Genomic DNA, 24,711 nt, shown 5'->3' with positions numbered 1-24,711 from the left:
TTTTTTTGCTGTCTCGGATATCAACCCCCTCTGTTTCTTTCACAGAGTTCCAAAGCTGCGGTTCCCTCAGTTCAGGCATTTATCAATCGATGCCGGCAGAGCTGGAGGAGGGCCAGGGAAGCACTTCTGAGAACTAGGGAACGCACCAAGAGATTGGTTATTCTCCTTATTCTCCTTATTGAGGATTACCATCGATCTGCCCCTCACCCTGGGAAACCTGGTGGCATTCCTGGGGCGGGGGGTCCTGTCAGGACCCTGGTTTGATCATCAGCCCTTCTGTTGTGTTATGTCTTAAGTTGTTAATTCCACTCACTCTGCCTTCACAGCTGCACCCTATTCTAATTAGTGCTCCAGCTCTCCTCAAACACACCTGTCTCTCAATTTTGCATTGATTTTCTTCACTACTTATGCTTCTCTCTTTCTGTGCTTCTGTCAGTGTGTCTTTTTACCATCCGTTTCACTACTGCCCTTAAGACTCTTTTGCTCTAGTCGTGCCTAGTTTTCTTGCCCGGTTTATTTAATCTTGTTTTTTTTATTTTTGATGTACCCAGTTCCCGTACGCAGTTCAGTTTTGGATTCCTTACCTGGTTGTTGATTGTCAGCATTTGTTTTGGACTATTGCCTTTGCTTTTGTTCAATAAATTTGGTAAACTGCGACTCTGCCCTTGGGTCCCTTTTTCTCCCAGCAACCCTAACAACTACTTTTGCCTCAAACTCCTAAGTTACTGCTTAACAGTAGTTGTTAAGTTTAGGTATTGTGTAGGATTAGGGATGTAGAATATTTTGTTATGGAAAATATGTGCTTTATAAGTATTAAAAAACAGCCAATATTATAATTATAGGCATGTTAATAAGCAACTAGTTATTAGTGAGAATTGATCCCTATCCTAAAGTGTTAACTAGAAATTATAAAATTTCTAAACATATCATATTGTATCAACATATTGTATTCTGCATGCATTGACTTTTTGGATCAGATTAATTTCACAGTTCACAGCTACAAACAAGTGTTTACTGTTATTTTTTTTTTCTTGTTTTCTTTTTGTTGTTGTTGTTGTTTGCTGTTTAGATTTATGGTAGAAATTAAAATCAAAGGAGCTACAGTTATGATCATAAAAGGACAAACCTTTGTTGTCTTTCATTTTCTTCTGTTTCTTTGTAGATTTGAGTTCAATGTCAGCATAGGTGATTTCAGTAGGTCCACTTATGCTGTCTATGATGAAAAATAGAGAAAAGAATAAGATATGGATTTTCCCACACCACTTTTGAAGTGTTAACGCAACATTGCGGTGCCAAAGTTGTGCAGTATGAAAAAAGTATGTGCAGTTTATGCTGTAGAACAGTATTGTCAAGTTAAATGAAACACTATTAGTCGCCAATTTATGAATACACAGGATTAATTGTTAATCCGGGGAAATTATGAGCAGTATGGAATGTAAAACAAGACAACAAATGATAAAATTTACACAGTTTATAAAAATACCCACTGAAAACGTTGAGTATGATTTGCTCTTCAAATAAAAAATATACTTGATGTCCAATTCCTTTAGAAAAGAAAAACAACTACAACATTAAAAAAAAAAAAAAATATTATAAAAAATCATGTTGCCATAAAATATTTTAAATGACAACATTAGTTACTTGTGCTTATGTTTTCATTAATAGCTTCATCAACAGAGTGCAAAGTATGAGCAGTTCCTTTAATAAATGTAACAAATATATACATTAATTGTTCTCTCTGTATTATATATATATATATATATATATATATATATATCTATCTATATATATATATATATATATATATATATATACACACACACACACACACACACCGCCTACATACAGTACATATGATTGCAGGATCTGCAAAATATTAATTAATTTACCAAAATACGAGGGATCATAAGAAATGCATGTTATTTTTTTATTTAGTACAGTCCTGAATAAGATATTTCACAAAAGATGTTTACAAGAGAAAATAGTTGAATTTATAAAAATTACCCCATTCAAAAGTTTACATGTGCTTGATTCTAATGCTATATATCATTATCTCATATTTCATGTGGAACTGACCAGACAGCAGTGTGTTGTTTCCGGCGTCACTCTGGTTCTGCTCTGATGTCTGCCTTTTGTTCTGCTGTTGACTGACACTAGAGGGAGATCTTACACCTAATAAAACATAGAAAGTATTATGTAGCTAAATGTATTGATGAAAAGAAAGGTCAAAAAATTAAATGCTGACTTTTGATCTCCTTTATACACATGAATGATTAACTTATAGCAACCGATATGCCTCATACAAATAGTGAACATGATGGAGAGCTTGACTCACAGTTGTTTTCAATACAGATTATGTGAATATTTAGCATTATTTTAATCAATACTTTTCAGTAATTAATAAATTATACTCCAAAAGCATGCTTACAAAGGTCTCCCAGCCCGACTAGCTAAAAAAATACCCAAAACTCAGGTTGGGAGAGCAGAAAACCAGCGTAGGCTGGTTTAAGATGCTTCTTTTAAGCAGTGGAGGCAGATCAAATGGTTTAGGAACAGAGTTAGCATCTGCAAATGTGCCACTGAATTTTAATATGGCAAAAGATGAACCTTTGTCGTTTCTGTAGCACCACGGCAGGACTAAGAAGACAATGATCAAAAATGTGACGGTCAGTCCTGAAGTCACTCCAACTATTATGAAACAGTAACCATCAGATCTTGATGTTCTGGGGGAAGCTGAGATACATGCATTTTATTTTAGTGCTGTAATTGATACAGGAATATTATTATAGTGTTTATAGTTCTTAGTCTCACCTCTGACTGAGATCCAGCTCTTGGGTGACTCTCCTCTCTCTGAGTGTTTGCAGTAGTAGAAACCCTCATGTGACTTTGAGACAGTAGAGATGATCATCTCTGTAGTTTGACTCTGGATGAGTGATCCATCTTTATAGAAATCAGCTCTGGGGTTTTGTGGAGTTGAATGTTGATATAAACAGCGTAGATTCAGAGTATCTCCTTCAGTCACAGGATGAACAGGACTCTCCAGAATCGCACCAACTACAGAAACAGAGGAAACATGCAAAATTGGCAAATAGTAAATTTAAATTATATGAAAAATATAGTAACAAAAAATAATTTATATATTTTATGACCAAAAAAAAAAAATATTTTTTTGTACTGCCTGCCCACGTTTTTTTTTTTTTTTTTCCCACTGATGCGTCCTGCACCTAATCAACCTGCTTTATGCATTGATTGTAAACTGCCAGTGAAATTAATAAATACATAAACAGACTCACAGTGTACAGTGATATTAACAGGATGATAGTTCTCTCCAGATTCAGACTGACACCAGTACACTCCAGTGTCTGATGTGATGGTGGAGCTGATTGTACATGTAGATCCTGTTTGTGATCCCCACACTGATGATGAACAATCTTCCCACTGTTCACTCTCTGTGTATCTTTTCACTCTCCATCTATCAGAGTTACTCTGGTCCTCACAGCTCAGAGAGAGAGAGACAGATGTGAAGTGTTGAGTTCTGCTGGGATTGATGATCAGAGAGACAAGAGGAGAAACACCTGAGAAGACAATTAGAGTTAAGCATTTAGAAATGTTTGAGATTTTTTATAAATAAATATGAACTAATCATTTAAGTGTTTGAACTCACCAGTGACCCATACTGGCTGTGTGTTGCTGTAGGTTGTGTTATAAGCTGGGTTTCCTCTCTCTGCTCTGCACACATAAACTCCTGTGTGTTTTACAGCAGCAGAACTGACAGTGTAGTTTCCTCCAGCTCCTCTGCTGCTGTCTGAGAGCAGTTGATAATGATTGCTGCTTTCTGTATAAAGTGAGAATGTGCAGATGTTCACTAAGGGGATTCATTTCTATATGCTCCTTATGAATGACTTTCACTGTAAACTGATGTATTCAGACTTGTTCTTGCTCCTTCCAAGCAGTAAATGAACATCCTTGAATGAGCACTATATACAAGTATTACAGTACTTCAAATGCTTAGGTAATGTCAGTACGACCCATTTCAGGGGCTGCCAGAATTAAAATTTAAAATCAGAGCTACAGAAATGCATCTTCATATTTGCAAGTACAGTTTCATTTTATGCATAGGCTACTTATGGTTTTGATGTCCATTGGCCTTAAAGCGTTCTTTAGCGGGACTGGTTAGCCATTCATACTTTTGGCTGACTTCCCAGGGATGTGTGAACACTGTAGCAATATCAAAGCAATGCTGCTTCTGTTTGAGCATCGCAATCAGCTTGACAGTAACACTGGTCCACGTAAACAAGTTTGGGTTGGGAATTAGTTAGATCAACTTGCCTTAGTCATATGAAATAATAATTTTGATTTGAATAAAATCTGTCAATTGGATAGTTCTGTCATCACCCTCAAATACTCATCCTCAAGTTCTCCCCAAACAGTTGCTGGTAGCCACTGACTTCCATAATATGGAATAAAAATAAAATAAAAAATACTATGGAAGTTAGTGTCTACCAGCAACTGTTTGGTTACCGACATTCTTTAAATTATTTTCTTTTGTGTTCAACAGAGGGAGAAAAATTCATAAAGGTTTGGAACAACATGAGGGTGAGTAAATAGCAAAATGTGAACTATTTCTTTAATTCAAAGTTACCACATGAAGCACATTATATCTTACCTGATGAAGCAGTTAGAGTGTACCAGCTGAATGTCCAGCCTGTAGAGGAGCTGTAAACCTCACAGATCAGAGACACTGAATCTCCTTCAGTCAACCACTTCTGTGGAGAAACACTTAAAACTGCCTGGGGTCTGTCTAAAGTAGAGAAATCACTAATTAATAACATGTTAACATTAATAACTTGTGCGTGTTTATAGGAGGATATGATCAAACTCACCTGATACTTTCAGTGTAACTTCACAACTGATGTTTGATGTCCGTGATCCTCCTCTCTCTGCTCCATAACAGAAGTATTTACCTGCGTCAGACTCAGTAACAGGACTGAATGTGTGTTCATGTAGTTCACTGAAAACACTGCCTGAACCGTCTTTATACCAGCTGTACTGCCAGCTAGTGACTCCTTCACCATCAATGTCACATCTGAGAGTGACTGTGTCTCCTCTGAATACATGTTTAGGTTTTATGGTCACTTTGGGTTTTGGTCTTTCTGTAAAATGATAAGTCACAAAGAAAATATTGTGATAATATCACAAATATGTAAATAAAATATGCTGGTTTTAGTCTATGAACAGTTACTCGATTGAAAAACACACATGCTAAATCAGGTTAGACTGAAGTGTTGTTCTCTGTAGCAGTTATAGTTATTGATTCAGTGTCTTATGATTCATTTTCACTGTGTTCTCAGAGCAGTTAATTATGTGATCAAAAATACTTGCCATATATTGTCACTGTTACTGGTTCACTGTAATCTGTGTAATATCCTCCTTTTCGTGCTCTGCACCTGTATTCTCCTCCATCAGAGACTTTCACTGAATCAATTGTTTTAGTTGCAGCTTCAGTAGATTCAGTGTTTGAGTTTTTACTCCAGAGAAACTCCCCTCCATCCCATGACTGATCCACCTCACATCTCAGAGTAACTGAGTCTCCAGTGAACAATGAACTCTGTGGCAGCACAGTCAGAGTTGGTGTGGTCAAATCTGTCAATATAAACTGATTAGTAGCATGAGCTGTGAAGGTGTTTCAGAAGATTTCATTCTTTCACTGATAATTCATTAGTGCATGTAGATTTCACAGAAAATGGTGAAGTGTTTCATGCTCTAGTTTGTTTTGTGGTGTGCTGCATATATAGATATATGTATAAACAAACATTATATTTTATAGATTTTGACAAAGCAGAGAACTTTTTTATGGAATTAAAAGTTAACAGTCTAAAGACAAGCAATGGACTAAAAATACATTCTTACTAAATGTAAAGTACTGAATATATATGTAAGTCAACAGGCAATGTGCAAATCAAAACTCCAGAACTGTTTCAGCAAATACCATTACAAAGCTCAAAACCGAATGACTGAAAAACAGACTGACCTACAGTAAACGCAAGAGAACATTTCTCTTTCACAAACATCACTGCACACATGCTCTCTAAAGTTCATTGTTTACAGTATATTGTGGATTTGAAACTCTGAGAGCAGAAAGAAAAAACTTAAGGAACACTAATTCACTTAATCATTTACATAATATAATATCTCACCTCTAAATGAGATCCAGCTCTTGGGTGACTCTCCTCTCTCTGAGTGTTTGCAGTAGTAGAAACCCTCATGTGACTTTGAGACATTAGAAATAATCATCTCCGTAGTTTGATTCTGGATGAGTGATCCATCTTTATAGAAATCAGCTCTGAGGTTTGGTGGAGTTGTAAACTGATATAAACAGTGTAGAGTCAGAGTATCTCCTTCAGTCACAGGATGAACAGGACTCTCCAGAATCACACCAGCTACAGAAACAGAAGAAACATGTAATGTTGGCAAATAGTAAAATTATATGAAAAATATAGCAACAAAAGATAGTTTATATATTTCATGACAAAACTATTCTTTTTGCTGCCTGCCCACTGAGTGTTTTTTTGCACACTGATGCATCCTGCACTTGTTTAATCAACCTGCTTTATGCATTGATTGTAAATTGCCAGTGAAACAAATACACACAGACTCACAGTGTACAGTGATATTAACAGGATGATAGTTCTCTCCAGATTCAGACTGACACCAGTACACTCCAGTGTCTGATGTGATGGTGGAGCTGATTGTACATGTAGATCCTGTTTGTGATCCCCACACTGATGATGAACAATCTTCCAGCTGTTCACTCTCTGTGTATCTTCTCACTCTCCATCTATCAGAGTTACTCTGGTCCTCACAGCTCAGAGAGAGAGAGACAAATGTGAAGTGTTGAGTTCTGCTGGGACTGATGATCAGAGAGACTACAGGAGAAACACCTGAGACGACAAATAGAGTTAAGCATTTAGAAATGTTTGAGATTTTTTAAAATAAATATGAACTAATCATTTAAGTGTTTGAACTCACCAGTGACCCATACTGGCTGTGTGTTGCTGTAGGTTGTGTTATAGGCTGGTTTTCCTCTCTCTGCTCTGCACACATAAACTCCTGTGTGTTTTACAGCAGCAGAACTGACAGTGTAGTTTCCTCCAGCTCCTCTGCTGCTGTCTGAGAGCAGCTGATAATGATTGCTGCTTTCTGTATAAAGTGAGAATGCGCAGATGTTCACTAAGGAAATTAATTTCTATATGCTCCTTATGAATGACTTTCACTGTAAACTGATGTATTCAGATTGATTCAATACTTTTAATCTTCAGTAATATCAATACATCAACAAATAATCACCAAAATAGCACTACTAACTCAATACACACACTTATTCTTTCTCCCTCCAACCAATAAATAAACAATCAATGAGCAAAAAAAATGTCAGTATGACATTAAAATCAGAGCTACAGAAATGCATCTTCATATTTTCAAATAATTACAATTTAAAATCAGAGCTACAGAAATGCATCTTCATATTTGCAAGTACAGTTTCATTTTATGCATAGGCTACTTATGGTTTTGATGTCCATTTGCCTTCAAGCCTTCTTTAGCGGGACTGGTTAGCCATTCATACTGCAGGCTGACTTCCCAGGGATGTGTGAACACTGTAGCAATATCAAAGCAATGCTGCTTCTGTTTGAGCATCGCAATCAGCTTGACAGTAAAACTGGTCCACGTAAACAAGTTTGGGTCGGGATGTAGTTAGATCAGCTTGCCTTAGTCATATTAAATAATAATTTTGATTTGAATAAAATCTGTCAAAGGGATAGTTCTGTCATCATCCTCAAATACTCACCCTCAAGTTCTCCCCAAACAGTTTATGGTAGCCACTGACTTCCATAGTATGGGTAAAAAAAAATAAAATAAATAAATACTATGGAAGTTAGTGTCTACCAAGAACTGTTTGGTTACCGACATTCTTTAAATTATTTTTCTTTTGTGTTCAACAGAGGGAGAAAAAATCATAAAGGTTTGGAACAACATGAGGGTGAGTAAATGATGGCAAAATGTGAACTATTTCTTTAATTCAAAGTTACCACATGAAGCACATTATATCTTACCTGATGAAGCAGTTAGAGTGTACCAGCTGAATGTCCAGCCTGTAGAGGAGCTGTAAACCTCACAGATCAGAGACACTGAATCTCCTTCAGTCAACCACTTCTGTGGAGAAACACTTAAAACTGCCTGGGGTCTGTCTAAAATAAAGAAATCACTAATTAATAAAATGTTAACATTAATAACTTGTGCGTGTTTATAGGAGGATATGATCAAACTCACCTGATACTTTCAGTGTAACTGCATCACTGATGTTTGATGTCCGTGATCCTCCTCTCTCTGGTCCATAACAGGAGTATTTACCTGCGTCAGACTCAGTAACAGGACTGAATGTGTATTCCTGTAGTTCACTGAAAACACTGCCTGAACCATCTTTATACCAGCTGTACTGCCAGCTAGTGACTCCTTCACCATCAATGTCACATCTGAGAGTGACTGTCTCTCCTCTGAATACATGTTGATCAGGTTTAATGCTCACTTTGGCTTTTGGTCTTTCTGTAAAATGATAACAAGTCACAAAGAAAATAATGTGATAATATAACAAATATGTAAATACAATCAAATATTCTGGTTTTAGTCTATGAACAGATACTTAATTGAAAAACACAAGATAAATCAGGTTACACTGAAGTGTTGTTCCCTGTAGCTGTTATAGTCATTGATTCAGAATCTTATGAATCATTTTCATTGTGTTCTCAGAGAAGATCATTATGTGATCAAAAATACTTGCCGTATATTGTCACTGTTACTGGTTCACTGTAATGTGTGTAATATCCTCCTCTTCGTGCTCTGCACCTGTATTCTCCTCCATCAGAGACTTTCACTGAATCAATTGTTTTAGTTGCAGCTTCAGTAGATTCAGTGTTTGAGTTTTTACTCCAGAGAAACTCCCCTCCATCCCATGACTGATCCACCTCACATCTCAGAGTAACTGAGTCTCCAGCGAACAATGAACTCTGTTGCAGCACAGTCAGAGTTGGTGTGGTCAAATCTGTCAATATAAACTGATTAGTAGCATGAGCTGTGAAGGTGTTTCAGAAGATTTCATTCTTTCACTGATAATTCATTAGTGCATGTAGATTTCACAGAAAATGGTGAAGTGTTTCATGCTCTAGTTTGTTTTGTGGAGTGCTGCATATATAAATATATGTTTTAACATGAACATTATATTTTATAGATTTTGAAAAAGTAGAGAACTTTTTTATGGAATTAAAAGTTAACAGTCTAAAGACAAGCAGTGGACTAAAATACATTCTTACTAAATGTAAAGTACTGAATATCTACGTAAGGCAACAGGCAATTTACAAAACAAAACTCCAGAACTGTTTCAGCAAATACCATTACAAAGCTCAAAACCGAATGACTGAAAAACAGACTGACCTACAGTAAACGCAAGAGAACATTTCTCTTTCACAAACATCACTGCACACATGCTCTCTAAAGTTCATTGTTTACAGTATATTGTGGATTTGAAACTCTGAGAGCAAAAAGAAAAAAGTTAAGGAACTCTAAATCACTTGTAAATCATTTACATAATATAATAGCCATTATCATCCACTGAAATACATACAGTGAAAATAATACTCACAGAGCATAAGAGGAAGTTGACTGAGCTCCATACTGACTGAATGATGACAGACGGTTAAAGACAGACTGTGTTAAAGCCTCAAGACTTCCTGAAACCTGCAGACAAACATCAAGACAAACAAAATAAATAAAAACATACAAAATTACCTAAAGAATAACATATGGTAATGTTTTCAGAAAAAATGAGAATCTTGTAACATGTTTTCAGAAAATGTCACAATGACTAACATGCAAGTTTATTCAGAAATGTTGCCATGAATCATATTTTATCAAATTGATAAATTCAGAATTGGCATTATGAGAATAAATAATATTCTCGTGTGTTTAAAGAACAAGGAAAATGAAAAAATCTTTTGATGGTTCATTAATATAATGGCTCATTATTCTGCATTCATTGATTAACGGAAGCAGCAGAAACTAGCAAACAGGGGAATTATGAAATTTAATGAAATTTTGGGAATCATGAAATTTAACAATTCTGTTTTGGGTTCCTCTTAATAAATTTGTCTCCATAGCAGTACAAATAATGATTCTTTTTGTTCTTTTTTGGGAAAAAAAAAGAAAAGAAAAAAAGATTATTAAACCTTCACATATCACACAACTAAAAAATAAGACTGTGTATATTGATTCTTGCAAAAGGTTTTAAGTGTTTTATGTAATTTTCACAGATCTCACACTTAAAAAAGTAGACTGTGTATATTCATTGCAACAAAATGACAGTAATGAAAATACTATTTTCCTCCAAGTTAATTTTCCCTATAACTGATACAATGTAAGAAGGCAACATTCAGCTGATGAAACGTCTTTCTGAAAAAAAAGAAGAAAAAAACTTTCAGTAGACAAAAACTCCATGAAACATTTCTGAAAGTTGTGAAAGTTAAATCATCTATGACCTTTATACAATCTGTGTCATTGTAAAGTCTGTAAGTCTATCTATCACACTCCTTTTCATCTATGTTGAATTCTATATGGTGTCAAACTGAATTAAAGGAATATTTCACTCAAATCTAAAATTCTGTCATCATTTACTCACCCTCAAGTTGTTCCAAATCAACTTGACAGTGAGTAGACTCCTGATATATATACTGTATAGGCTACATCTGACATGAGTCAGTATATATTATTGCAAATTATTGCAGACTGTCACTGGTTGCTCTACTGCCTTTAACTATGCTTTACTTTTGCAAATATTGAACAGATACTGCTTTAAACTAAACTGATGTGATGTTCTGAATTCAATGATGAACTTTATTTCATTTTGCATTACAACTGCTTTCCTAATTGCATTGCTATACGCATATCTTTTTAAAGAGGCTATAGCTAACATGACTTGACTTGACTATAACTGAGAGACTGTGACTGCACGTGAAAGAGGAAGTACAGTAGAAAGAAGACCAGCATTAAAGGCAGTGTAGGTGATTTGATTCAAAAACATTTTTATGCTGCTTAAAAGTCTCTTTATAGTGTTCCTGTGGCTCAGTGGTAGAGCATTGTGTTAGCAGTGCAAAAGGTCATGGGTTCAATTCCCAAGAAACACACATACTGGTAAAAATATATATATATATGTGTGTATCTTCTTTATCTATTTTGTTCAGTGTGAGATCACAAGTACGTAAGTTAGTAGGGATCCGTCTATTGGTAAGAACCAGCATATGACATCTTCCCTTTTTTTTTCAAACAATGTTTATAGACAACCATAAATTTGAACTGATTTCCATTCTTAGTGAAAATTAGAAAGTCGTCATTGCATTTTAAAGGGTTAGTTCACCCCAAAACAAAAATTATGTCTTTAATTACTCACCCTCATGTCGTTCCAAACCCGTAAGACCTTCGTTCATCTTTGGAACACAAATTAAGATATTTTTGATGAAATCAGAGAGCTATCTAACCCTCCATAGACAGTAACGCAAATTAAATGTGCCCAGGTGCAGAAACGTAATAAATACATTGGCAAAATAATCCATGTGACATCAGTGGCTCAACTTCAGTTTTGCAATGTTACAAGAATATATATATATATATATATATATATTTTGCGCTTAATTTACTCAACCATTGTTCTCCCCTGAGTTATGTCTTCCACCATTTTATATATATATATATATATATATATTTCCTTTTTTTGCGCATAATTTACTCAACCATTGTTCTCCCCTGAGTTATGTCTTCCACCATTTAAGAGAGTATTACAATGCATACACACACTTTCCTCTAAGCGTAAACAACGCTTATTACGCAAGTTACGTTCATGGGCGCTTTCCCACGAACGTAAACAACGCTGATTATGTCCAATACGTTTTTGGGTACTCTCCAAAATGGCGGAAGACATAACTCATGGGAGAAGAATGGTTGAGTAAATAATATTATTTTTGTTTTCTATGCGTAAAAAAAAAATATTTTCATAGCATCGCAAAACTGAAGTTGAGTCATTGATGTCACATGGATTGTTTTACAGATGTATTTACTACATTTCTGGACCTGTGAACATTTCAGTTAGGTTGCTGTCTATGAAGGGTCAGATAGCTCTCCAATTTCATCAAAAATATCTTAATTTGTGTTCCAAAGATAAATGAAGGTCTTACGGGTTTGGAACGACATGGGAGTGAGTAATTAATGACATAATTTTAATTTTGGGGTGAACTAACCCTTTAAATGTCCACAAACACAGTAACCACTTCAGGAACACAGTAATTTATAACTGAATCGAATGAGTCCTGAATGTGTGAATTCTGGAAACTCTTTTGTCTTGAGCAGGTGTTTTTGCTGTCTTCTGCAGATTCCTCCATCCTGTGTTTGAACCAGGTAGGATCTTGGCTTGTCATGACATTTCAACACTACAGCTGCTTGCTATCGATTCTCAGCTCTGAGTCTGACATTTTCTCCTTCACTCAGAGTAGGCAGGTCTGTTGCTCCACACTCATAGTAGAACTTTTGCTTCCTCTTTCAGGCTTTTTGTCTGTGTTAGCTTTGCAATTTCAGGAAATTTCAAGAAGTAGTCCATACATAGCAGGAAGTCTGTTTGGTTGAAGTAAAAGAGGTCAACTCCTACCTTCGCCCACGCTCAGTCTGAGGTACTTGGTGTTGTTCTTTTTGAAAGTATTACACACAGCACACTTGGACATTAGATCTTCATTTCCCCCTGCCATGCTCTTGCAATTTATTTGCACTTAGGGGGCAGCTGTGGCCTAATGGTTAGAGAATTGGACCTGTAACCAGAAGGTCACAGGATCGAGTCTCGGTGCTGGCAGGTGGGAGGGAGTGAATGAACAGAGCTCTCTTCCACCCTCAATACCTGAAGTGCCCTTGAGCAAGGCACTGCTCCCCGGGTGCTGGATATAGCTGCCCACTGCTCCGAGTGTGTGTTCACTTCTCACAGCTGTGTGTGTGCACTTGGATGGGTTAAATGCAGAGCACCAATTCCGACTTTCAAATACCATACTTGGCAAATGTCATCACCATCAACCGCAGAAGTCGTGGCCTAGTGGTTAGAGAGTTTGACTCCTAACCCTAGGGTTGTGGGTTCGAGTCTCTGTCTGGCAATACCACGACTTAGGTGCCCTTGAGCAAGGCACCGAACCCCCAACTGCTCCCCGGGCACCGCAGCATAAATGGCTGCCCACTGGCTGCTCCGGGTGTGTGTTCACCATACTTGGCTGTATGTCATGTCACTTTGTCACTTTTGAGTGAATGAACAGTGCTCTCTTCCACCCTCAATACCCATGGCTGAAGTGCCCTTGAGCAAGGCACTGAACCCCCAGTTGCTCCCCGGGTGCTGGATATAGCTGCCCACTGCTCCGGGTGTGTGTTTACGGTGTGTGTGTGTTCACTGCTGTGTGTTTGCGTTCACTGCTGTGTGTGCACTTCGGATGGGTTAAATGCAGAGCACCAATTCCGAGTATGGGTTACTTTACTTGGCAAATGTCACGACTTTCACTTTCACTTTTTCACTTTCACTTAACAACTCCCAAATGAGATTCATGAATCCATTCCAGCAGGGCCATGCACAGACATTTTGAGGGGCAGTGGCCCAAACCAAAAAAAGGGGCACAAGGAGGGTGGGTGCTTGTTAATATAAGTTCAGTTTGAGTTCTATTGAGTTTAGTTTTTATTATGTCTTTTTTTATTTTGTCTTTTCTGGGTGGATGTGTCACAGGAGACACAGTTGGATCAACCTTGATATAATACAGTCCTGGTATGCATCCCAAACCATTGAACACATTATACAACTCCTTCAGGATATCTGTGTTTTTTTCACAGTCTGCTTTGTAGATTATTTTGACCAGTCCTTATTCTGTGCAGGCTGCTCTTCCCTGATTATTTCTCTGTCAGTTGGAACTCAGTTTTTGCTTCATTGTCTTTAAACTGGCAGGTGAGTTACCCTTTGGCTCCATCTTATGACCAGAGTACACAACTAACACACAGTACATTTGAACATTGCACTGATTTTCCTGGTAATGCTTTATATCTTTAGTCTTTATATGACATTATATTGCACTCTGCTCCTGTGTCCAGTTTAAAAGAAAGTGCTCTTTTATTTACTTTCAGTGTTTCTGTCCACTTGTCTTTTTCCTCTACTGTGGCATCATTTGCTTTGCTAACCTGGGTCTCGGTTTTCTTTCCAGCTTTTCTTCAAGGGTGCCAATAAACATTTCTGTGTGATCCTCTTGTTCAACCTCATGAGCTTTTCTCGCTGTGAACTTTGTTTTGTCTTTCTGTTTTTGCATTTTGGACATTCTACCAAAGTGATTTTTTTTTCCTGCGACACACTTTGCACACTTGCCCATTTGCTGGACACTTCCTTGGTAAATGCCTGGAAACGCATCTGGTACAATTACTTTCTTTCTTTGACCACGCATTTGGAGCATCACTATTCTCAGGTGACTTTAAGTTAACTTCATCTTGCTAATTTTGTTTACAATCACTTCTGTTTCATCGTGAAGAGTTTTAATCATTGTTCACCCCACAAACTATGCAGTCTCGGATCAGTGAGTCTGTCAGCTGTGTCAATTCACATTCTTTAATCTTGTTAAAGGTCAGTCGTTTCGATCTTGTGAAGGACATGTCTTAGATATGTTAAATTTCTTCATGGTTCACACTCAAAGTAATCCAAAACTATTCTTTCAGAGCTTCAAAATCATTAGATTCTTGCTCATCAAATGAATTCCCTGACTAGCGGCAAGACGTTGGCTAATAACGTCATTGTTTCAGAAAATATAGCCTACGGATTCACTGTCCACACGAAAACGCAAGGGCTGCGTTTTCAAATGTATCCACTCTGTAACCCGGTTTAAAAAAACATCGGTTTCACTCTCCCAAATGCTGGAACGTGTGACCGAAACGCCTTTACGATACAAAATTTATGCGTACACAGCGAAACACATCTCCCTGTGGACGGGGCCTCAGTCATTAATCCCTTCAGATCTCTGAGTTATCGCCGGTCATTGGTGCTCAAAACGCTCAAAACAAAATTTATGCATGTACACTTTTTTTCAGCACATGGCTAATATAATCATCATATTAACACATGATTACAGATGCAAGGTTTGTTTCCGGATGCTCAAAGTAACATTATCAATTTAATAAACTATCGTAAAGCACAGACAATCTAATCACAACAAAAGCACCCAAACTGCAACATACATACAGATACATTCCTACATACATTCCTTTAACCCTAAAATGCAACACAATGTAATACAGAATTCAAAATGCGAGATATATCCAGCTGCAGACCCGCAGCACCAGCAGTTTCAAAACCGCAGCCACAGAACCGGAAGCGAGGGGCGGCGTTATTGACAACGAGAGAGCAGGGTGAGTAGTCGGAAATGTTTTTGCTATCATATGTTTAATAATTATTGTATATATTACCTTAAGCATTTATCTGCTAAGTACTTAATGTGTGCTTGGCTTTATTAATTTAAACTTAAACTTTAATTCATACTCAAAATTAAAAAAATATAATTTCTTTTTATCTATCAATTAATCAACTAAAATTCTGGAGACGTTTATAATTCATAAAAATAAAAGTTTTGGAGACGTTTATAATTCATAAAAATAAATAGTTCGCTTTCATTTCCTCTGTTATATGCATTGTTTGTGTGTTAATATCACCTTATAGTTTAGTTATTTTGATCCCATTTGTCATCATTGAGATAATTGTGTGTGGCTTCATCTCTTGTAGAGACATAAGGATTCAGAGAGGTGACACATTACCTGAGCTGCAGCAGTGCAACAAATGTTACAGCAGTTCCCAGCAGTTTTCTGCTTGACCAGCATGTTTAAACCAGCCAAACTGGTCAAATTAAAAAGTCATCTTCAAATCCACTTCAACAAGGCAGTTGTCTGTGGAGGTATGAATATCTTGAGTTGTTTGTTTAAAATATGTACTTGCAATATATTATTGCATAATAGTTTACCTGTGTACTTATTTATTTATTTTAGGCTTTACTATACATTTTTGCAACCAATTATTGGTGTGATTATTTAGTTTTCAAATAGTGAACAAGAAAGGTTTTTTTGTGCTATTTACAGGGAGAATATTCTTCTTTTCTGTTGTTGTTTTCCAGTACATCTTGTCTTGGGAGCACCCTTTGATTTTACATCTGTAAGTAGTTATCAGTTAAAGTACTTGACCTTTATGATGTTGTAACAGTTGATATTTAAGTATTTCTCTATGTTTGTGTCTTCCAGTGTGACATTCCAATCATACAGAGATGGTGGACTCTTATTCTTCTGGATAACTTTGGAGTTTTCTCTGAAAGGTACTGCACATTTCCTCCAGCCTACCATTACATTTGCACCCCCTTCTGACCAATTCATTAAAAAGAAATAATAAAGTCACATTTTCCTTTAATATTCTGTAATCTATCTATGTATGTGGGTGTGTACATTAATAAGAAATAATAAAGTCACATTTTCCTTTAATATTCTGTAATGAAGGAGATCCCAGTAATCCCTGACAGAAGTTGTGAAATGGCTCCATTACAACAGACATCTACTCAGGGGGCCAGTGGAACAGCCTTGTTTCCTTATAATGGAGGAAGAGGACAAGGAAAAGGCCCTCAACAATCTCCTGGAACAATCTGAAGCTTCCACAGTACCCTTTATATTTCATCTTGTGTTCAGGGGAGTTATTTTTGTAGGATTGTCATTACAAAATGGGCCTAAGAGTGAATTGTTCATTTAATACATTTTAATTCGACTTTATGCAAGATTGTCATGACAAAATGTGCCCAAGAGTGAATAGTTCATTTTATAATTTTTTTAATTCAGGGTTGTCATGACAAAATGGGCTTAATAGTGAATTGTTCATTTTATAAACTTCAATTTAATTATTGTGTACATTTTGGTGTTTCTTTAAAAGTTGGTGTGTGTGTGTCTGTGTGTGTGTGTGTGTGTGTGTGTGTGTGTGTGTGTGTGAGTGTGTGTGTGTGTGTGTGTGTGTGTGTGTGTGTGTGTGTGTGTGTGTGTGTTTGTGAGTGTGAGTTTTATTGAAATGTTTTAGTTTTCATATAGAAAAACTTAACATGCAAGTGTTCTTGACTTTGGAGTAAACATTTATTTTGAATCTTGTGATTAAAGTATATTTCATATAAAATGCCCAGAAGTTTCAAACATTATTTTTAATATCACAAACAGGAAATAACTTGCATACTACAATAAAACAAATAACTGTATAGGCCTACAACTAAATTACACAAGATTGATGTTTATAAAATGCTTAATATATCCTTATAAAATGCATACATACATAAAGTATGACATATCATGTGTAATAAAAGCAAATTACCCCTTAAAAACCGTAAGGTGGCGCTACTTTGTTAAGATCATAAGCTCCGTCCCTCACTTCCGGTTCTGTGGCTGTGGGTGTGAAACTGATGGTGCTGGGTCTGCAGCTGGATACTATTGGGCTAAATGCAGGGGAAAAAAACTATGTAAAAACAATAAGAAAATTTCTTCATATTAACAGTACATTGGATCCTATTTTTATGGACTGTTTTTGGAGATCAATAAAAATACACACTGTGCAGTATAAATGATAATTCTTTCTTTCTTTCTTTCTTTTTCTTTCTTTCTTTCTTTCTTTCTCCCAATGTATAATCAGCTCATTGCTTTTCAAAGATTAGCATAGTCTCTGAAGACCATGAAGACTTGCATCACTAATATCAAGCACTGATAAATCTGTTGCCATCAGATGCTCAGTATCACAAAGATGATAAAGAATCGATGATCCTGGTCATTCTCTTCTCAACCTAAACTCATCAGCATCCTGGGATTGAAAGCTTCTCCTCTGGGTGTTTATTTAATCTGAGCATATGTCACATCATTACATCCAGCAGCTGAAAATATAGAAATTAAACAATAGAAATCAATTTACTGTAATCTGCATGCAATGACATTTTGGATGAATATCAATGTTCACAGATCACAGCCACAAACAGGTGTTTAATGCTACTGTTGTTATTTTTGTTGCTATTTAGAGTTGATGGAGAAATTCAAATCAAAGGAGCTGCTGTTGCGATCATAAAAGAACAGAGACTTTTGTTTTACCTTTGTTTTCTTTATTTTTCTTCTGTTTCTTAGTAGAGTTCAGTTCAATCGCAGCATAGGCAAGTTCAGCAGATTCACATACACCGTCTACAATGAAAGATAAAGAAACAAATAAGACATGTATAGGGCTTTACACAATCTTATATTAACGTGCTTTAAACAGTCAAAGCACCATGCGTTGTATGAACAGTTGTTTCACGCTAGATGCTTAGCAAGAGACACTTATTCTCGTGCCTCATATTCATGTGCTTTAAACAGTCAAAGAAACACCATGCATTGTATGAACAGTTATTTCACCGTTAGAAAGGGAAATGTCAAACGGTGAAGTTTTTGAGTGTTTTATACCTTCATAGTCCCATACGTTAATTTAGGAAAAACTTAAAAAAAAAGTTGAAAACATACAATAAACCAATCAGCAAAAATATACAAAGCAAAAATAAAAATAAAAAGCTGTTATGTAAAAATGTTGTGTGCTGCTTTCATCCAGTCAGTGACAATGACACAGCAAATATGGAAATAAGAAAAATAACCCAGGATTTAGGAATGTGCAGTACAAACAGTGGAAAAGAAATACTGTTTCAGGAAATAATTTTCAATAACATTTTTAAAATTATTTTTGTTATGCATATCATGAATTCATTCAATCCAACAGACGATATTGATGACACTGAAAATATAAAGAACTTATAAAGGACTAAATATTTAAGTATTTATTTATGGTCAACACAGTTACCTGTGTTTAGGTCTTTATTGATAGTTGCATCAATAGAGTCATAAATATGAGTAGTTCCTGTAATAAATTAATACATGAATTATAATAATATTTTTAAAATTATTTTTATGCATATCATGAATTCATTCAATCCAACAGAAGATATTGATGACACTGAAAATATAAAGAACTAGGGGCTAAATATTTAAGTATTTATTTGTGGGTCAACAGGTAAAGACTGACCAGACAGCAGTGTGTTGTATTCCGCGTCACTCTGGTTCTGCTCTGATGTCTGACTTCCTTCCTTCTACTGACACAAAATAGAGACAGACTGAGATATCACACACATACAAAAAAATTTTCTGATAAAAAAATTTTCTGAGGAAATATATGGGGTCAGTTAAAACAACAACAACAACAACAACAAACTGACTTCTGATTTCTTTTATGCATACATAAATGGCTAATTTGGAACACTCTGCATATGTAGCAACACTCAGAAATACCCCAAACCTTTTGAAACTAGCCAATAAACCAGGTTTTTACCAGGTTGGGAGACCAGCTAAGACCAGAAAACCATCTTAGACTGACGTAGGATGGCTAACAGACCGTAGTGTCTGCAAATGTGCCACTGAATTTTAATATGGCAGAAGATGAACCTTTGTTGTTTCTGTAGCGCCACAGAAGGACCAAAAAGACAATGATCAAAAATGTGATGCTCAGTCCTGCAGTCACACAAATCAACACAGTATTTAAATCACAACTCCTACAGAAATCCAACACAATTACATTTAGATTAGTGCTGTAAATTTTACAGAAACATTTCAATAGTGTTTTTTAGTCTCACCTCTGACTGAGATCCAGCTCTTGGGTGACTCTCCTCTCTCTGAGTGTTTGCAGTAGTAGAAACCCTCATGTGACTTTGAGACAGTAGAGATGATCATCTCTGTAGTTTGATTCTGGATGAGTGATCCATCTTTATAGAAATCAGCTCTGGGGTTTTGAGGAGTTGAATGTTGATATAAACAGTGTAGAGTCAGAGTATCTCCTTCAGTCACAGGATGAACAGGACTCTCCAGAATCACACCATCTACAGAAACAGAAGAAACATGAACTGAGTGTAAATGGAAAGATTTCAGTATAGGAACAATACCGTAACACACACACACACACACACACACACACATGTTTGTTTTACTATACTTGTGAGGACTTTCATAGACTTCTATTGTTTTTATACTGACCTAACAATATTTTCTATCCCCTCACCCTAAACCTACCCCGTACAGGAACGATTTTGCATTTTAAGATAAACATAATTTAGTATTTTTAATAATTAATTAGAAATAAATGGCCAACGGTCATAAATGGCTTTATATCCTTGTGGGGACATTTGGTCCTCACAACTAGAACTAAAAAAACTATGGCGCGCACACACACACATACACACAAAAGTTTTTTTTTTTTTTTTTGCCCACTGATGCTTCCTGCACTTGTTTAATCAGCCTGCTTTATGCATTGATGTGTAAACTGCCAGTGAAATAAATAAATACATAAATAGGCTCACAGTGTACAATGATATTAACAGGATGATAGTTCTCTCCAGATTCAGACTGACACCAGTACACTCCAGTGTCTGATGTGATGGTGGAGCTGATTGTACATGTAGATCTTGTTTGTGATCCCCACACTGATGATGAACAATCTTCCCACTGTTCACTCTCTGTGTATCTTCTCACTCTCCATCTATCAGAGTTACTCTGGTCCTCACAGCTCAGAGAGAGAGATACAGATGTGAAGTGTTGAGTTCTGCTGGGACTGATGATCAGAGAGACTAGAGGAGAAACACCTGAGAAGACAATTACAGATACAATTTGGACATGTTTGAGAATTTAGTAAATTCTCTTTATTAAAGATTAACCAAACATTTCAGTTCAGTTTGAACTCACCAGTGACCCATACTGGTTGTTTGCTGCTGATGTTTGTGTTATATGCTGGTTCTCCTCTCTCTGCTCTGCACACATAAAATCCTGTGTGTTTTACAGCAGCAGAACTGACAGTGTAGTTTCCTCCAGCTCCTCTGCTGATGTCTGAGAGCTGCTGAAAATAATTGTTGTAGTCTGTAAAAAAAAAAGTGAAAATGTGCAGATGTTCACAAAAGAAATTAATTCTATATGCACCTTATTAAATGGCTTTCACTGTAAACTGATGTATTCAGATTGATTCAATACTTTTAATCTCAATAATATTTTTAATAAAACCACTTTAGTTATCACATGAAGCACATTATATCTTACCTGATGAAGCAGTTAGAGTGTACCAGCTGAATGTCCAGCCTGTAGAGGAGCTGTAAACCTCACAGATCAGAGTCACTGGCTCTCCTTCAGTCAACCACTTCTGTGGAGAAACACTTAAAACCACCTGGGCTCTTTCTGAAATAGAGAAATCACTAATTAATAATGCAATAAACCGTTGTATGGTGCAAAGAATGCAATGTCCAGGCTTGATTCTGTTCTCTGAACATTTCACTGTGTCTTTCAGCAAACTCCTTTTAACAACTCTTCAGCATTAGTGACATACACACACACTTCCCACATTGTCCCCCACTAAAACCTCATCACGTTACATCACACTTGCACACATAATTAATCATCATTCTATTACAAATAACATGTTAAATGTGTGTATGTGAAGAGATGATCAAACTCACCTGATACTGTCAGTGTAACTGCATCACTGTGTTGTGATCTGCGTGATCCTTCACTCTCTGCTCCATAACAGAAGTATTTACCTGCGTCAGACTCAGTAACAGGACTGAATGTGTATTCCTGTAGTTCACTGAAAACACTGTTTGAACCATCTTTATACCAGCTGTACTGCCAGCTAGTGACTCCTTCACCATCAATGTCACATCTGAGAGTGACTGTCTCTTCTCTGAATACATGTTGATCAGGTTTAATGCTGACTTTGGGTTTTGGGCTTTCTGTACAGCAGCAACAACAATTCACAATGAAAATGATGTGATCATATATCAAATAAATATAATAAAATATGCTGGTTAATATAATAAAATATGCTGATACTTGATTGTAAAACAAATGCCAAGTCAGGTTAGATTGAAGTGTTGTTCTCTATAGCTTATACTTATTTATGGTCTCATGAATCATTTCCATTGTGTTCTCAGAGCAATTCATTATATGAAAAAAAAAAAATACTTGCCGTATATTGTCACTGTTACTGGTTCACTGTAATCTGTGTAATATCCTCCTCTTCGTGCTCTGCACCTGTACACTCCTCCATCAGAGACTTTCACTGAATCAATTGTTTTAGTTGCAGCTTCAGTAGATTCAGTGTTTGAGTTTTTACTCCAGAGAAACTCCCCTCCATCCCATGACTGATCCACCTTACATCTCAGAGTAACTGAGTCTCCAGTGAACAATGAACTCTGTGGCAGCACAGTCAGAGTTGGTGTGGGAATATCTGTCAGTATAAAATGATTTGTAGCTGTGAAGGTGTTTCAGCAGAAGATCTCATCCTCTCACTGGTAAATCATTAGTGCATTTAGATTTTCACAGACAATGTGCTTTCAGGAAAAAAGGTTCAATAAGTGTCTCTGGGGCAGTACCTCTTCAAAAGGTACTCATCTTGGTACCATATTTGTACCCTAAAAGTACACCTAAAGTGTTCATATTAGTACCTAAATGTGTACCTTTTGAAAAGATACTGCTCCAGTGACAGCTTTTGTACAGTGACAGTGATACCAATATTCACTCAGCACAATACAAAGAGTTAAAGGACAACCAAGATGTTACTTTAAGACCATCCTAGGTGCGTTAATAACACATACTGACCCATTTTTCCACACCATCAACATCTATACGCTCATATAAAATGAGAAAAAAACATTAACAATATTTTTTACAATATTCAATGATTGCGATCTTCAGACCAATGCGTTCAGAGTTGTAAGCAAAAGTAAAAAGGGGCTTGGTGTTTGACCCCCTAAAAATCTGAACACTCATATGATTAATTATAAAATTTGTTGTCAAAATGTCAACAGATCATTGAAAACCACAACCACAATTTCGTAGTACCTCTGAACCTCATGCATTTAAATTTCAAAATACTTTTTTGAATGATGTGAATCAAATTCAGTCACCTTCAGTGTTTCCAGAGTAGATGTTTAAAATCAGCACTAAAACACAAAGAGAAAAAGTCATTACAGTGTGGTCACTGAGCTGATCAACTGTGTATTATACATCAGACATATTATAAAGGTATATCTTCCTCCCTTGCTTGTCAAACACCATAATTTCAGGTTTAAGTGTTTCATATTCTAAAATATTAAGGAACACTGAATCACTTGATCATATAAGAGCAATTATCATCCACTGAGATACATACAGTGAAAATAATACTCACAGAGCACAAGAGGAAGTTGACTGAGCTCCATACTGACTGAATGATGACAAACGGTTAAAGACATAGACTGTTAAAGCCTCAAGACTTCCTGAAACCTGCGATTAAAGACATGCAAACATACCTCATGTGTTATAGAAGATCTTTTGATAATCTTATAACATGTTTTCAGAAACTTTCGCACTGACTAACATGCAAGTTATCTACAGAAATATTGCCATGAATTTTGGTTTAAAGAATAGGAAAATGAATCAATATTTTGATGGCTCTTTAACATAATGTTGGTACTTTCTGAATTCATTACTTTATGGAAGCAGCAGAAACTAGTGAACAACTGCTGCTCTTCTCACATCGGTTAATGCCACTGAATTGAAATAAAACAAACCAAACCACAACTATGAGCTCATCTCTGTCTATTTCTATTCTATCAGGCTTCTGTGCTTAAAAATATCTGTACATGCGAACACAGTTTAATATTCATACACCAGGACAAAGGATGGGAATCATGAAATTTAACAATTCTGTTTTAGGTTCCTCTGAATAAATTTGTCTCCTTAATTCATATAATGATTATTTTAGTTATTTTGAGGAAGAAACTTTTTTGGGGAAATAAGAAATGCAATGCTTATTTTACTCTGTTCAGAAATCTGTTAGATTCTTGCAAAAGGTCATATATATTTTATTGTCATTTTCAGAGAACACACACTTAAAGTAGACCAATGTACATTCACTGCAACAATATTATAATAATGATAAAAAAAGAGAGAAAATGCCTCTTGTTTAGTTTAATTAATTGAAATGAGCTAAAATAACATGATTTTTGAACATTGTGTATAACTTGTGTACACTATTGATTTAAAACCGACGTTTACTTAAATTGTGTTAAACCTACATAAATCATTTTTGTTAATGTACCTAACTGGGCTGTCGATCTATAGTTCCCATCATGCTTTGGAAAATCTGCATTAGGAGAGTAAATTTAGGGATTAAGTGTTATTTTCAAGTATTTTTTCAGTAAAGGGAAAGACATGTTAGTGTTTAATATTCAGTTATGCTGGACATTTAGAAGAGAGTTTATGTAACGTTTCTGAATATTGTAGTTACCATTATGCCTGCTTAGGCAGTGAGCACTCAGTGCGCACTAGCTGGTACTTTCTTGTTTTTTGTTCATTGTATGTATTGTGTATAATGAAGAACACAATTAATTAAACTTCAGTAAATTAATGAAAAAATATTTGGTCCCACATAAGAAAATTTATTTTAACAAACATACCGAAGTTAAGTTGAACATACTATACTAAATTAATTTAAACTAAACCAACTAAATTGTACTGAAC

At 36.0% G+C, this 24,711-nt stretch overlaps 1 protein-coding gene across 1 annotated transcript; it reads right to left on the bottom strand.

Moving 5' to 3' along the window:
* Positions 1–23,503, bottom strand: LOC109057443 (Fc receptor-like protein 5). Its single transcript, XM_042732488.1, has 22 exons — positions 23,499–23,503; positions 23,378–23,413; positions 21,666–21,793; positions 21,253–21,387; positions 20,905–21,075; positions 20,523–20,804; positions 19,803–20,045; positions 8,837–9,097; positions 8,329–8,601; positions 8,112–8,246; positions 7,030–7,200; positions 6,660–6,941; positions 6,198–6,440; positions 5,383–5,643; positions 4,884–5,153; positions 4,667–4,801; positions 3,665–3,835; positions 3,294–3,575; positions 2,812–3,054; positions 2,608–2,733; positions 2,077–2,172; positions 1–1,213 (listed from the first exon to the last, which is right to left on the bottom strand). Exons 1-22 carry the CDS (start codon positions 23,501–23,503, stop codon positions 927–929), a joined length of 4,236 nt encoding a protein of 1,411 aa, XP_042588422.1. The 3' UTR covers positions 1–926.
* Between the last annotated feature and the right edge of the window lie 1,208 nt (positions 23,504–24,711).

Source organism: Cyprinus carpio, chromosome A3 (assembly GCF_018340385.1).
Source record: "Cyprinus carpio isolate SPL01 chromosome A3, ASM1834038v1, whole genome shotgun sequence".
Taxonomy (NCBI): Eukaryota; Metazoa; Chordata; class Actinopteri; order Cypriniformes; family Cyprinidae; genus Cyprinus; species Cyprinus carpio.
This window is presented reverse-complemented; position numbering and strand designations above follow the sequence as displayed.

Coding starts and splice junctions, on each gene's coding strand:
- LOC109057443 (XM_042732488.1), bottom strand. Junction 20,805..20,904: donor ACAACCAGTATGGGTCACTG/GTGAGTTCAAAC, acceptor TTGTCTTCTCAG/GTGTTTCTCCTCTAGTCTCT. Junction 6,441..6,659: donor TGTTAATATCACTGTACACT/GTGAGTCTGTGT, acceptor CTGTTTCTGTAG/CTGGTGTGATTCTGGAGAGT.